Genomic DNA, 16,366 nt, shown 5'->3' with positions numbered 1-16,366 from the left:
GCAGTTTAGGACCAGGTCTTTGACGCGGCATGCCTTATTGCCGTGGTCTTTTTGCGTTCACTCTTTTGTTGCTGGTCGTCTTTCGCTGAAGCAGCCTCTGAGTCACTTTTGGCTGATCTCATTTTCTCGTGAATCTGCTCCAGCAGGGTCTCATTCTCAGTGAGAGGGTCAGGCGAAGTCCACAACTCCCCCTCCTCCCTCCTAATTTTCGCCTTAAAATCAGTCAGTAGTTTCTTGAACCTATTTTGCACACTGCGTTCATCTCTTGATACAAATATTCTGTGCTGATTCACACCCTCAGCGATTTTAGCCCAGGTTTTTGCCAGTTTCTTTTGTGTTTTTCTTGAATTCAAAATTCTCTACTGTGCAGACTTCAATTAGAAGGAGCCTGTCCTTATTGTCATTCCATCTAAGTGTTCCTGACCACTAAAAAAAAGAAGCAAGGATTTTTTCCAACTGAAATAATTAAATAAGATTGCAACGCCTTGAAAATATTGTCACTACAATTCTTGGTAGTCTCTCCAGTGTGAATTGGATCCACCACTATTTTTATTGACAAATCTGAACAAAGTAAATTCCATTTCGGCCAACTTTGCAATTTATGCCATTAAAAGAAAATGACAAAAGCGCATTAGACTAGGAGACTCTTTTAGGGCAGGGACCGATTTCAATCAAATTGCTTGTAATCCACTTACTTGTTCTGCAGATCATTTGATGCAGGTTCATGAACTCAGAATTTTCACTATGTTCTCATATCACCGATAAATAAATGAAGATAAACACAATCAAATGCATATTTAACTGACTGGGTACTCAGTTTAGATGCGTATTTAAAGGAAAGGCTAAAAAAGTGGAAATAAATATGAGTGAACTTCTACCGTTTTCACCGTAGTTCCAACGACGAGAAACCCTGGGAAAACCTACTGTCCCAGAAGCATGATCGTCAGTCAAATGTCACGCATGTTTATCGTGATGTGAGACTTATCCAATCGTCCAAACCTACCATAGTGTACTATCTAAAAGTCCCTTATGTGAAATGAGGGCAGACCACAACACTGGGGGTGGGGGGGGGGGGTACTCTTCACTAACGGTGCAGTGTGTGGTTTTTGACCCATTGACCCCTGGGAGTGAGACCAGACAGATTTTACTCTGTCTAATATGTGACGATTTTACTCATTGACTAGGGGCGTCCCAGGACATTTCAAGTGTCAGTGGGTTAACCCATTCACACCTCAAACACCCTAGGATGCCCCCCATCTATTAAGTCTCACTCTCAGGGGTCAATGGGTTAAGGTCCCACAGTGTTGATTGACAGAAAGGGATGTGAGACAGGAACCATGGTCTATGGTCTTAATCCAAGAGGACGTGAAAGTATAATCATAAGCATATGAAATTATAAAGGCAGCACTTTCTGCTCAGTTATTTTTTAGACCCTGAGTGTTGGTCTGACAAGGGACAACCCGCAATCATGAAAACGTGATGTTCACCAGACCGAGCCACTAAAGAGCATTTCATTTTTACATCTTGAAAATAGTTCAAATAGTATTTTCAAACCTAGTGAAAAACCATTATTGTTTTGGAGAGGAGTGGAATGAGAAGCACAACCCACAGGGTGGGTAAGAGGTTGGATAAACTTAAGAGAACTCATTAAGTATAAGGCTTAATTTCATGGTAATTATTTAAATGTTCTCCCATAAATCAGGTGTAAGTTGTGTAATTCATGATACTCATCAGCTCTTTACAGGTGTTGAAACCTGATATACATGCAGTGTTGAATACAGTGTATTTCAGACTTTGTTAGCTTGGATGTTGACAAATCTCAAAACATTGGAAGTTGTGAAAGGGCTACTTTCAATGACATCATTAAATTGTCAGTAATAACTGATTTCAGAGTTTTTGTTTGTGGCTGTTTCAAAGCGTCAGTCGTGTAATCTTAAGCTTTATCTTTTGCAGAATTGTTCAAGCCAGAGAAAACCAACCCCTTGGTCAGTATCCTATAAACATGTCATTGTAATATTTCTTTACTAATTCATTAAAGGGGCTTTGCTTTTGCACTGTTAAGGAGCCTTGTGCTTTGAGGTTTGAAACATATGACATTTTATAATAGTTGAATTGAACTAGTTATGAATATTCATTGATAATATGGGTATACGTCAGATGTCCTGAGTTTACATGTACTGTAGATATTGTACTATTGAATGACAATAGGTTCCAGATACCAGGATGTTTACCAGGTTAAGCTGATGCCATACTTCTAGGACTGAAATGCCAAACAGTGGCATTTGCAGTAGTATTATTTGCTCTGAGGTGATGGGTTGGAATTCTCCTCCACAGACCTGAGTAGTAGATTGACTGGAGCTATTAAGCTATTAGACTAGTTTAAGTTGACCATTGGCTTGCTTTACTAACAGGATGTATTCAGAATCTGCCATCAAAAGGGGGGAGGGGGGGGGATAGATATATCATTTGTGCAAATCCCTTTTTTCATAAACAATAATGTTTTTGTCCGAGCCTTCATACACTTACATGATGCAGGGCAATTGGATTGATTGATTTGTTGATAATTTCAACCATGACGGTTTCTCTTGAATTTTGACGCTGTGTCAGGTGGTGGTGATTATGTGACATCCTTAGAAGTAGAGTCAACTATAGAAGATTTCATCAAAGATGCCTTCTATCAATGCAATGATAGCAAGGTGGGTCATGAAAAACTTAATCTTAACCGCATACATAGTGAGGCTTTCAACAGAGTGCTTGGACGCCAAAACTGTTAAAGGAACAAAAGCCTGGAGGTAGCCAACAATCTGGCCTGGGTTGCTCTAAGCATGGTTAGCGCTAACCAGCGTTAAATACCATGAAACCTAGAGGTTTTTACACCTCTTAACTAAAGGTTAGTGCAAACCAGGCTTTGAGCATTACCGGCCCCAGGCCATTAATTTTAATCCGGGTCAAAGGTCATCACCTATATAATGCCATTTCTTAGTCGTGCAAAACAACCTGGTATTAGCTACACCGATTTCCTGCAGCCAGGTACACATGGTATTATTATTATACCAGTTATTTGTCTGTTGGGATCTCACTCCAGTTTCTACAACAGAAATGACAGTTGTCTCTCAGTACAAAAACATTACTGCAATAAACAAACGGTGGTAAATTATTTTTATTAGGATCACAAGTAATAGAGATTTAAATGATTGAAAAATGCTGTGATAGAACAAATTGCCATTATAGTCATGCATTACAAAATGTAGGTCGAGAAACAAAAAGAAAAATAATTTATAAGCAGCAGCTACCAAAAGTGATGAAAGCCATTGTTCGTTTTGGACAGCAAGCAGGACTCTGTTGAAGTTTATTCTTTCAAACAGGTTGATGTCTAATTTGGAGAAAGTCAAATTAAGAAAGAACTTGATATGAGTTAGGGAGGATGTTTCAAACAGTGAGGTCGGCATGTCTAAAGAGTTTCTGCCAGTGGATTGGTTGGGTCTGAATACATAGAAACTTGAAATTTTTCTTAAGCTTCAATGTGCAGTGCTTTGATTTGCATACCATGGAAATTCATGAACTTAGTGAAATTCAGCGACTGAGAACGGGTAACCTTTCATATACCGGACTAAAATGGCGGAAGACAAAAGAACCATTGTTATTCCGATTAGGCCTTGCTAAGTTGGTATTATGTTCGCTATGTTCTTTTGCTTCATGAACATTGATTATTTCGTATCGGGTAGATAAAAGACCAGCCCTGGGAACTGGCAACTAAATCAAGCGAAACATAAAAATAACTACTTGAAAACATTAAAGCCTGGTTTTTACTAGCGACGCAAGCACAATTGCAAGGGTAATCTTGTGCTATTATGCATTTTCTAGTTACTGACCCCTCTTGTAATTTAGCAAATGCTACCAAAGAGTGAATAAACATATTATTATTTTATAGGCACAAACACAAACATAAGTAGTTTGTGCTCGTGAAAAAGACGTCAACATAAACATTAAAATTAACCACGGCATCCGCCATTTTGTTCAGTTGCATAGATACGGGGAATCTGGAGTTAGTTAGTTAATTCCTGTAGTTCCGTACGGACTATAGGTCGTCCACCAGAGTTCGCCATCCCCCCTGTCCAGGGCCTTCCGCTCGAGCTGTCCCCACGTCAGGCCAACGACCTTCGCCTCGGCTTCAGTTGAGCGCCGCCAGGTGGTCTTCGGCCGTCCTCGTTTGCGCTTCCCTTGGGGTGTCCACCGTAGCCCTCTTCAGTGTGACGTTGTCTGCAGGTTTCCTCAGCGTGTGTCCAAGCCAGCGCCACTTGCGTTTCTTGATCTGTTGCTCGATTGGCTCTTGGGATGTGCTTCTCCACAGCTCTTCATTTCTCGGCCTGTCGTACCACCGCACTCCAAAGATCTGGCGGAGGCAGCGGTTCACAAAGACTTGTATCTTGGCCATCGATGACTTCAGCACTCTCCAAGTTTCACAGCCGTATAGAAGGACGCTTTTCACATTGGAGTTGTAGATACGAAGCTTCGAGTTGAGGGACAGCTTTGTTGATCGTCAGATGGGTCCAAGGGTATTGAAGACTCCTGCAGCTTTTCCTATCAGAATGCGGATGTCCTGATCAGTTCCGCCTTCTGTGGACACAGTGCTGCCCAGGTAGGCAAAGTCTTGAACTTCCTCGATGGTGTCCTGCCGGATGGTGAATGTAGTTACACTTTTGTGGTTGAGCCTCAAACTCTCCGCTTTTTTAACGTTGATCTTCAGTCCCGTCTTCCTGGCTTCTTCGTCAAGCTTGAGTAGCTTCTCCCTTATGTCTGTGTGGCGTTGCAAAGTTAAGGCATTGTCGTCTGCATAGTCAATGTCCTCTAGCTGCTCCATCAATGACCACTTCAGCCCTCTCTTTTTGTCTTTTGTGGTCTCGCACATGATCCAATCAATAACAATCAAAAATAAAAAAGGTGATAGCAAGCACCCTTGTCGAAATCCGGTTGTGATGGTGAAGGGGTCAGTCAAAGAGCCGTTGTGGACCACTTGGCATGTTGATGGTTCAAAAGCCATCCTCATCAGCTTAATGATCTTCTCTGGGATGCCATAGTAGGCCAGCAGCTTCCACAATGTGTCTCGATCCTCGCTATCGAAGGCCTTTTCAAAGTCCACAAAGATGGTATACAAGGTGGTGTTCCATTCAAGGGTCTGTTCAATGGTATTGCGGAGTGTTGCGATTTGGTCCGTGGTCGATTGTTCTTTCCGAAAGCCTGCTTGTTCGTCGTGTAGTATGTGCTCCTTCTCCACTTCTGTCTTGATCCTCTCCAGTAGGATTCTGCTGAAGACCTTCCCTGGTACCGACAAGAGTGTGATTCCTCTCCAGTGAGAGCATTCTTTGAGGTTCCCCTTCTTGGGTAACTTTATCAGGTGTCCGTGCTTCCAGTCATTGGGCATTTCTTCTGAGGTCCAGATTTTCTTGAAGAGAACATGTAGTGCCTTGCTTGTCATGGCTGTGTCTGCCTTCAAGGCCTCAGGAGGTATCTCGTCTGGGCCGGCTGCCCAGTTGGCTTTCAGCTTCTTCACAGCTCTTTCAATTTCGGCTTTTGATGGAGGGTCCACTTTAACACTCAGGGTTCAGTGCACCGGGGGGATGTCGGCTGGGTTCAGCGGCAATGGTCGGTTCAGGTGGTCCTGAAAATGCTCTCTCCAACTGCTCTTTTGGTGATGTGAGGGTCTCACCATCCTTGCTTAGGACATGTTGTGGTTGAGTGCTCTTCCCGGCCAGCCTCTTGGAGATCTGGTAGAGCTCCCTCATGTCTCCTCTTCCAGCTGCGTCTTCTGCATCCTGTGCCATGCGCTCCACATGGTCTCTCCTGTCTCTTCTGGCACTCTTCTTTACCTCTTTGTTCAGAGTTGTGTGTTTCCCTGATAGCCTTGCTTTTAAAGCTCTTGTTTTCGCCATGTTCAATTCTGCTTTCTTCTCCCTCCTCTTGTCAACGACCCTCATAGTGGCTGCGGGCAACCACTCCTTTTGGATCCTGCCCTTCTTCCCAAGTACTTCTTCACATGTTGACTTCCACGCTTGCTTTGTTGTCTCCCATATGGTCTCCACTGGGTCGTCCTCGCAGTTTTCCAGGGCTTGAAAACGATTTGACAGAGTGAGTTTGAATGTGGATTTCAGGGCTCTGTCGTTGAGCTAGATGGTGTTGAACTTGCAGCCCGCTTTGCTGCCTGGTGGGAGGCGCTTCTTCAGCCTCAGTCTCACCTGTCCAACTAGCAGGTGGTGGTCAGATGCAACGTCCGCCCCTCTCCTCATTCTCGTGTCTTGCAGGCTTCTCCTGAACTTCTTGTCGATGGTGATATGGTCAATCTGGTTGACTGTGCGGTGGTTGGGCGACACCCAGGTGCCCTTGTGGATGTCCTTGTGTTGGAACACACTTCCACCTATCACCAAGTAGGGGAATCTGGAACGAGTGCCTTAATTCTGCTGCGTTTCGTTTTCATACGATGCAGGCGAACGCAAGCACAAGCGCAAAAAAAAGGAAAAATTTTGATTCTTGTGCTTGCACTTGTGCTTATGCTTGCGTACACCCCGTTTTCACGATGAAATTATCGCTCTTTATGCTTGTGCTTGCCAGTGAAAAGCAGGCTTAAAGGAAGGTGTCACAGCGGATTTGGACCCCTCTGAAAATGAGCGTTCTTTTGATTAAGGTAGTAAGATTCCTTTGTAAATTATTTTTAGTTGTAAAAAACCGTACTGAAACTCAAGTCTTACTTTGCTTTTTCTCCTTATAGAAAGTTAATACGAGAATTCATGACTGGAATAGTTTGATTATAAAAGAGGAAAAGTCTTCTGAAGCCTTGTAGTCATGTAAACTTCTAACAATTCGTTTTCCAACGAAGTGGTGTTACTTCAAAAAGTGGCACCTCGATCCTTTGCGACCTTTGTGAAAGCGCCGCGCATACAAATTATCAAATGGGAAAAAAAGAACTATGAAAGAAACAACGCTTTACGAAAAGGTCACATGATTGTGGTGCTTTAAACAACTTTAACTGAAGCTTAAGTCTGACTTTGCTTTTTCTCGTCATTCGAAAATTAACACGACAATTCAATGAGTTCCTAGTCCGTGCAGCATCGGTCAGAAAGGAGTTAAAATTTGCATCTACTTTACGAAATGCCGCCCCGAATGCTTTAAACAACCTTTATTTTAAAAGATAACGGATCTAAATCTTTTTCTGAAAGATTTATGCTTTATAGTATCGCTCAGTTTCGCCAATTCAAAACCTAACACTGCCTTGATAAACAGTTAAATTAGCTGTAATGGGGGGTCCGAATTCGCTAGGACAAAGGCATTCAGGGCCAGCACAAATACGTTTGAAGCTTTTGTAGAACGAGACATGTAACAACTAGCAATAGGAGCTTTTGTTATTCAATAAAATAGAAACAAGTAGGTGTTCATAAAGGAGAGTTATTTTGCTCATGCAAGCCAACATTTCTGACTCGTGACTGAAGTTACCCAGACCACCTCTCGAACTCGGTGAACAATACCGAACGTATACAACCTTGCGCGCCCTGGTAAGCAATACTGATACCATCTTTCAAGCTCGGTTGAGGACATCGAGATTGCTTTCCCCTAGACAAGATCTACGAATTTACATATTAGTTTACATAATTTCCCTTTTTACACGGGGGCTTCCATGTTGCCTCCTCGGCCAAAACTCTGCTGGGGCAATTATATACTAGCAGTTCTCACTGAGAAGTGAGTGTTGCCGTTAAAGGTGTTTTTGAATGCAAATACGACAATGAGAATTTCAACAAAAATATAACTTATTTTATTTGCAAAATGACATGGTTACATGTATGTTGTTTGAGTATAACATTAACAAGTAACTACTGGTGTGGCTAAGGCTTTTTTTGGGATTATGCTTGTAGTAATTGCTAAAAGTGGAAAAGAAAGATATATATATATATATATATATTGGTCACCGTTAACGAAAACGGAAGGTGTAACGAATAACACTGTCTAACGCAACATGTAATAATAAGGGCTTTTTAACTGATTCTTATTACATAACATAACATAACATTTATTTAAAAAATTAAACAAGCCTTACCTGTAAGGTGAGGTTTGATTGGAATTCTACCTCCTCATTGTTGCATAGAGAGATCACATGAGAGAGAGCGCATGCGTAGTGAAGATCGTCCTTTAAAGTCATCGGCCCACGTTGAATGGGCGTGTAGACTCCCCATTTTGGGGTGGGCACGTGATCTCTCTGTGGGAGGCGCGGTGGCCTCATGGTTAGTGCGCTCGACTCCGGATCGAGTGGTCCGGGTTCGGGGCCTTGACGGGATCATTGTGTTGTGTTCTTGGGCAAGACACTTTACTCTCACGGTGCCTCTCTCCACCCAGGTGTATAAATGGCTACCGGCGTAATGCTCGGGGTAACCCTGCGATGGACTAGCATCCCATCCAGGGGGGAGTACAAATACTCCTAGTCGCTTCATGCTACAGAAACCGGAGATAAGCGCCGGCCTGATGAGCCTTCTGGCTCGTAAGCGGAGACTTACGTGATCTCTCTATGCAACAATGAGGAGGTAGAATTCCAATCAAACCTCACCTTACAGGTACGGCTTGTTTAATTTTTTAATTCTACCTTCTCATTTGCATATTCGAGATCCCGTGAGACTTTAAAACACATGGGCCTTGCACAAACCAACAACTGGACAAACTATCCATAACAACAACAGGGATAGGTTTATTGGAACCTCCAATAACATACATGGACATGAAAGACAATATTACAGCTAACAGCTTAGTATAGATTGTCCAAATGTAGCATCCTCTTTGACATCTTTCTTATAATAAGTGGCAAAAGTACATTCTGCAGACCACCTAGAGGTGCAGTTGCCCGGTGTTGGAAATTTATCCAGCAATTCATCCCTGGCGTCTTTACTCACGCCCTTACTGAGCAGTTGTTTTACAAGCTCTGACAATTCAGAGTCTAAATTCTCCCCATCCTGTTGTGGCTTGTTTACCACTTTGGCCATACTATTTAGAGCATACCAGAATCCTTCTTTGCTTTTTTCCTCGGCGGTTCGTCGTCGTCAGATGGGTCTTGCACTGCATTTTGTGGAGGAGCAGCTGTCGGCTCTAGTACGGGCTCATCGCCCCAACTGTCATGGCCGTCACAATCAACAGCCTAGTTGTAATTGTCGTAAGCCAATTTAATCTCCGTTATTACTGGTGTTATTTGTGCTAGAGAACCAGTGAGGTCTTTCAATTGTTGCCTTATGTCAACGATATCTTCCGACACTGAGGATGAATTAGCGACAGCAACTGACTGTGTCGGCAAGACATTTCCCGCCTCGTCGTGTAGACCTTTCGAGGATTTCCCTCCAGCCTGTTTACTGACGCTACTGGCCCAACTAGAGCGCTTTTCAGCCGTTTTTCCCTTTCGGGTAGTTGTCACTCCCTTTCGGGTTTGTTCAGTCCCCTGCTGCACCAGCAGGTGATGCTGTATCATGTACATCAACTTGTACAACAGTGCAGTTTTAGTCTGCAGTTGTAACGGCGGCCAAATGGTCTAATGACATGACCGCGATAAACAAGATTACAAATCTGTTCAGCTAAACTTTTCAATCCCAATAAACACCGTAACCATGTACAAACTTTCGTTTGTAATCAGACGCTTCCTCCGGTGAACGATGCAGGAGATTTCTGTGGATTTTGCTACGAGCAAAAAATCTTCGGACGATCTTCACTGAATCACAACGCTGTAATGATCTTCACTACGCATGCACTCTCTCTCACGGGATCTCGAATACCAAATGAGGAAGTAGAATCAAGATGGAGCAACAAAAAATACAAAACATCTTGAAAGGAAAACTGGAGGTTAACCCTATAATGTTTCCCCAGAACGATTAGTGACACTTTCTTTTGTCTATCCAGCGCAACGTGGAAAAAACTAAATACTTGGTGTAACAACAGTTACTACATGTATAACGGCAATAACGGGTTCATGAACTGATCGTTAGAACAATTAGTGACAGTGACACTGTGTAACGCAACGTGTAATAGACTATTTTTTGTTGTAGTTTAAACGGTATTCAACATTGTTCTGCGAGGTTGCCACCTCCGGCAACTCCTCTATTGAAAGACTATTGGCATCGGGTACCATTTTATTGGTTAGTGCATGTAAATACATGCGATCTCCATGACATAAGATGTCATCGATATTTGTTTGTGTCCATAAATCGACCGAATTCGATCGATTGAAAAGCAAAGCTGCAAGTGACATAAATGCACACAGTCGGCCTCTAGAATGCCCACTGAAAGCTTCATGACCTTGATGAATGCTTCCTCGAATAGAATTAGTCATAATAGATCAGCAAAAAGTGCCAAAACTCACCAGTAAACAGCGAAACCTTGACTCTGATCAACTGTATTTATAACTTACTGCGAGCACATGCGATTTTTCCGGTGAGCGAGCACGATTTTTCGCTGAGCAAACACATGTCAATATTTTCGTATAAGACAGCTGCTGATTGGCTAGACTGCGCCATATAACTGGATTTCTGATTGGCTGTTTCTTAATGCGAACGATGGGTCGAACCGTCGAACCAAAATTTCTCGATGGCTTCAAGAATATGAAGGCTGCCTATCGGCAGCAACAATACTAAATGGTGGACAAAATTCTGTAGTGACCTACTACTACAGTCACAGTGTTTTAGTTTACCTAAATGGCATAGGAATACCTCTTATCCTGGTTAAGTTAATTTGTTAAATAAAGTTGCAAATACGATTTCATTTGTTTGATTGTATTGTCAATTTAGGTTTCATTATTCATTTTTAAATAATAAGGCTGAGTTCTAACACTTTATCGTGGTCAATATACAGTAAATTCATATACATAATGTGTCAAGGTGCGAGATTTGTTTCAGCCGATGGCGAGGTGCAAAGCCTCATGCCAACTATCAAAGTTGATAGAAACTGAAATTGAGAACGAGGCGTCTTATTGTCATAGCATAACCCACTAACAACAGATTTATTCAAACCAATATTAGAGGGCTTAACAGTCTAAATAAATAAAAACGCTTTTGGATAGGTGAAGAGTACAATTTACAAAGTAGGGGAGGAGTATCGTAAAAGGCTGAGGGGATGAGATGCAAGTGTGGTTGACCATTTTGGGAAAGCAGCGAAGTCCACACATGTACGCATTGCGCACCTATTTTTACCTTATTATTTTTTTTGTCACGAAGCTTTCTTTAATTTATCGAAAGAGAGAAGTGATGGTCGCACTTATCTGCACAATTTAAGCAATGGTCTCTTGTGGACACCTGAAAAATCAGGCGGCTTCAAGGGGATTCGAAGCCATGACCTCTGCGATGTCAGTGCAGTGCTCTACCAGCTGAGGTGGTTTTTCGATTATTTTATCGGGAACTTAACGGTCAATTATACCTTTGGTGACCATCGCTTGAATAATTCGAATTATGTCGTGATCTATCATATTTTCTTGTCGCTTTTATCAGTGATCACGGATTTGTGGTCATTTGTCAAAAACACTCTGAGCAGCACAAAGGCAGCATATTTTTGCAATTCAAATTTTTCCGCAAAAAGGATCTAAAATAACGTAATTAGTATGTACGCTGTTTGAAGTGTGACATGATCTTATGAATATAAAGAAGGTTCCGTTTTCTTTCAACTTTGAGAATGTTCGAATTTAGCTCCGCGCTACCCATAACCTTTTTTTGTTTAAAATTTCGGTAACAGTTCGACTTCGTTTTGAAAACATTGGAGCTCGCAGTTTGCAAGAAGATCAATACCTTACCTGACTCCGCGTTTCATCCGTAAGTTAACAGTACATTTTTTGTATATTGATTGTCACGTAGACCGCATTTGTGGGACTCGGGCTTTGTCGTGGTAAATCATTACTATGATATTTTCAGTGTTTTAATTAGAAGATCTGCTTTGATCGACGCCGCCTTTGTTGGTTGGTGGCAAAATGTTTCGGCCACAACTGTAAATTCATTTTGTCATGATATCGGAAAAAAAACTATATATACCGGTGTCGGCGGATATCGAAATAGTCGAAATTTTCTGTTTGCTTGAACTCAATGACAAGTAATTCATTTAGTTTATTCTTTCCTTTTAGTACAGTGTACTGTCAACCACGGAAAAGGGAGAAATAACTAAAATGAATAGGATTTCATACTTTTAAATTAAGGCAACCAGCAGCCAAACTGAGTTGCTAAGTACCAACCGAAACAAAGAACGGAGAGACCGTGTATTACTTTTCACACAGCCGTGTTACTCTGTGCATTATTTCGAACCCTTTTCGTGCAATCTATCAGATCTATATGGAAAGTTTGGTGTTAAATTTTTGAAATTTCGAAATGTCTTGTTAAGCTCGCTGCCGGCTTTTATAATTTAAATTTACAAGCTGATCATGCTGTGGACTCGAGCAATATTTCTCTTTGCGTCAAAGTACGACGCAAAGAGCCTGATCACTTGTGCTCTATCCGATTCTTAAAATATAGCAAAAGATAAAAACAAAGCAATTGTTTAATTGCGTAGAATAATTAGTTCCTCTTCAATGAAGTAAAAAGTGTGGAAAATCACAAACATTTTGTTTTATTCAAAGGACACAAAACAGGTGACTTTTACAGGCATACATGTACAAGAATAGATGCTATTAATTTTTTGCTCTTGAAAGTCATTGCGTTTTGAATGTAATTAGCACAGTAAGCACATCGGCTAACTTACGAACAGTGTGCCCCACGTATCTGTGTCTGCCCATCTGGTGTTCTGTCACCTTTATTACTTGTCTGTTCGTCTCTTTGTCCGTCGCTGTCCTTATCCGTCTAAAAACAACTATTTATTGTATTCTTGCCTGAAATAAAAAATAAGAATAATTACCATAGAAAATTTATACTATAGTAGATATAGAGTACTGGGTGCCTAAAATAACCATAAGGGTTAGCAGAGAGGCCTCTTGATGTCTCCAGATTCCCCTGCCTGCTGTTATTGATGCATTTGTTGCGAGTTAAAGTGTCGAAGGTCCTCTTGAATTATCTGTCTGTCTGCAGACCGGTGGGCTGAGTTGATTGAGCATCGAATTCAGGAGGTAGTGGGTTCACTCCAGATGGGCTAACACTCAGGGTCTTAATATATTAACTGAGGAGAAAGTGCTGCCTTTGTGATGATGACATCTGCTAATGGTTAGGCTCTACTCTTCTCGGATTAGGACGATAAACCGTAGCTCCCGTCTAACAACCTTTCATTAGGGACTTTTAAGATCTACGACGCGTTCGTCAACGACAACGCAACGAAACAGGAACTTCATTGGTTAAAGTGCCCCTGTGATAAAAAAACCACTTCCTTTTTTCCTTCAAATTTTGAAAGTGTGTTTGCTTAACACCTGACTGGCAAAATTTTGAGCTTTGATTTTTATCCAAAGACCGTTTACTTTGAGTGTAAGTTTTGGATTTCACGGTCCGCCATTACTCACGTTCAAAACTGACCGATTGGACCTCAGACGGTTGGATCCAGGGAAAAGTGACGTCAGAGGCTCACTAGCTTAAAATTTCAGCGTGTGAACGCAGCTTATTATATATGCAAAGCGTGAGTTTAAAAGTCTGAAAGCCCAAAACCCCCGTGCTGCATATTAATTATGCGGCGTACACACGTATTGCAATCTTAAACTAGTGAGCCTATGACGTCATTTTCTCCTCGATCCAGCTCTCTCAAGAACATAATGTTAGTAATGGCGGACCATTAAATAGGAAAATTACAGTTAAAATAAAGAGGTGTCTTTTTGAAATCAAGGCTTAAAACGTAGGTCACTTAGTGTTTTGTTAACATAGTTTTGAAATCCAAAGAAAAATATGAATTGATTTTTTGGTCACAGGGGCACTTTAAAAGAAGAAAATAATCATGCGGCACCCCTTTTTTGCGGTACTCGTACAACGACGACGTGAAATCGCCGAATTTGAGATTTTAACGATAACTGAGCTTACAAATGCAAATTTTTCATTGTACATTTTTACTGTGAAACCGCTCGTACCAATTTATCCTTTTTTTGTTTTTTTGGTTTTTTACCAATTTATTCTTTGGATACATCACCCACATTGAACGACGCTAACCCGATGGACTGGAATTGCGAAAGATTAACGACAGAGCAAAGTTATATTTTGAGGTGACATTTTCGTGGACGTCGCCATCGTAGATCTTAAGGGCCTACTGACGTATTTTTTGGGGTGCGTTGCTAAGGATGTAATAGTTAACTAATTTGAGAGAATTTGGCATTATTTTGGTCAGTTTCCAACTTTTGTAAACCAATGACCCTAAATATGACATCATCATGCCACGCCCGTGGTCACGTGATCAATAAAAGAAAACTCTAAATTTGTCTACGTGCTACACAATTTAATCAGTGGTTTCACAATTTGTATTCGTTTTTGCATCCAGCCAAGCATGGTTTTCTTTTTATTTTGAAAAATGTTCGTTTTAGAGAAATAAACGATACTGAAATACCCATAAAATTTTCAAAAAAGATGATTTGAAAAAATCAATGCTTACCTATATTCTGTATTTGGAAGTGAAACGTGCCATATGAAAAAAAATTAATTCAAGTCAAAGACCGCTGGAAATTTAGGTTTTTCTCAAACCGGAAGTCAGTTCGTTTACGCATTCTGAGAACGAGCGCGAGGAAGTGCGAGGAAGAACCTTCGATGCCAACAACAGTTCTTGCGGCGATTTTTGCTTGTGAGTGGGTTTTCTGGTCAGCTCACTATATTATGACGTCAGTCACCGGAAGTCGGAAGTAACATTTCACTTCCCTAGCAACGCGCGAAAAATCCGTCCGTGGGCCCTTAAGGTCCCTATTGTTTTTCTATAGCCCTGTGCGAGGTTAAAGAACCTATAACAACATTCGCAAAGAGAAGGGTATGGAGTTTCTGGTCTTGCAGCCTGTCCTGTGTGCTATATCATGGTTAGGAGCGTAAATGATGGGAGATACTAATTTTAACAAAAGTAAAAGAAAGGAAAGGAACTTTATTTGAGTGTAAGTTAAGTTAAGCTACTTTTCTGTCGGAGATAATAAAAATGTGATACACCCGCTTGTGAGGGTTGTTTCTACCTTTGCCATTTACTGATTTTAATATCCCTCTCTAAGAATGGCAAACTGACCAAAGCTGAGTTTGTCAGCTGGATGAGGAGACACCCTGTCATACTGGACTCTGTATTTCAGCACTCTAGTATAAAAGACAAAAGCGTCAGTAAAGGATTTCAGGTATGTTGGGCGTCAATAAGGAGTTTAAGCAAAGACTTCGGCTCTGGCAACGAAAACGTCACTCCAAAATATATCCTAGCGCTATCGCAAGTATTTCCCGATTATTCCGTCTTGTTCATCTTGTACAATACGGGCGAACTACCCTGTACCTGGATGGGTACGAACGGTTTTAAGTAAAAATAGAAGATAAATGGTCTATTGTTAAATGCTCACGCTGTCGTCAAAACCTAAAATTTGGTGATGTCACGTTGTTGTATTGTGGAGTACGGAAGAGAAATGCACCGAAATTCGTGTAGCACCTGCAGCACGAGTATTTTTCCTTTTTTAATCAATAATATTCTTGCTTCGTGGCTTTGCCGTAGCCGCAGCCGTCGTCTTTGCTTAAACTCCCTAATAGGAGAACGGTGAGGGCAACGAGAACGTCACATATTTGCATACTCCGTTCCGACAAGTGCCACTCCTGATGAACTACCTGACCCTTGTTATATTAATAAGGTTGAAATAGTCACGATGCAATTACAAGAACGCGAATTTATATTTTGAGATGACGTTCTCATTGCCGTTGCCATTGCTTAAAGTGCCCCTAACCCCAAAATTTTTTTTCCCTAAAAGGAATCTTTACACCTGTTCTAAACGCATTGCGCCCACTTTCTCTTTTTTCTAACAAATCCTGCAATTTTATAGGCCTCGAAAGTTGCGAAAATCCAAGCATTCTTTGTTCACGACCGACTAGGCAGAAAAGGAGTGAGTCTATTCCTGATTTGACGTCACATACTGATTTACATGGCATTAACTCTTTGTGAAAATGCATGCAAAGTAGATTGTGACGTCAAATCAGGAATAGACCCACTCCTCTTCTGACTCAGTCGTGAACAAAAGATGCTTGGATTTTCGCCACTTTCAAAGCCTATAAATTGGCAGGATTTGTTAGAAAAGGAAAAAATGGCCGCAATGCCTCTCGAACAGGTGCAAAGATTCATTTTAGCGAAAAAACATTTGGGGTTAAGGGCACTTTAAGTTCCCAAATCCTGAACAACGCGCGGAAATGAAATAGTCTTAAGATATGATTTTAAGGAACATCAGACATGTTTTTCCGAGAAATGATCA

At 41.3% G+C, this 16,366-nt stretch overlaps 1 protein-coding gene across 1 annotated transcript in view; it reads left to right on the top strand.

The window, feature by feature from the left end:
* The window catches only part of LOC138045576 (uncharacterized), a 43,072-nt gene that overhangs the window by 13,735 nt on the left and 12,971 nt on the right, over positions 1–16,366 (top strand). Inside the window, exons 7-9 of the mRNA XM_068892159.1 lie at positions 1,954–1,985; positions 2,608–2,696; positions 15,143–15,259. Coding sequence (XP_068748260.1) covers positions 1,954–1,985; positions 2,608–2,696; positions 15,143–15,259 — 238 coding nt within the window. The remainder of the gene's footprint in view (positions 1–1,953; positions 1,986–2,607; positions 2,697–15,142; positions 15,260–16,366) is intronic.

The sequence above is a fragment of the Montipora capricornis genome, chromosome 1 (genome assembly GCF_036669925.1).
Source record: "Montipora capricornis isolate CH-2021 chromosome 1, ASM3666992v2, whole genome shotgun sequence".
Taxonomy (NCBI): domain Eukaryota; kingdom Metazoa; phylum Cnidaria; class Anthozoa; order Scleractinia; family Acroporidae; genus Montipora; species Montipora capricornis.
The sequence above is the reverse complement of the archived record's forward strand: the minus strand, read 5'-3'. Positions and strand labels throughout refer to the sequence as shown.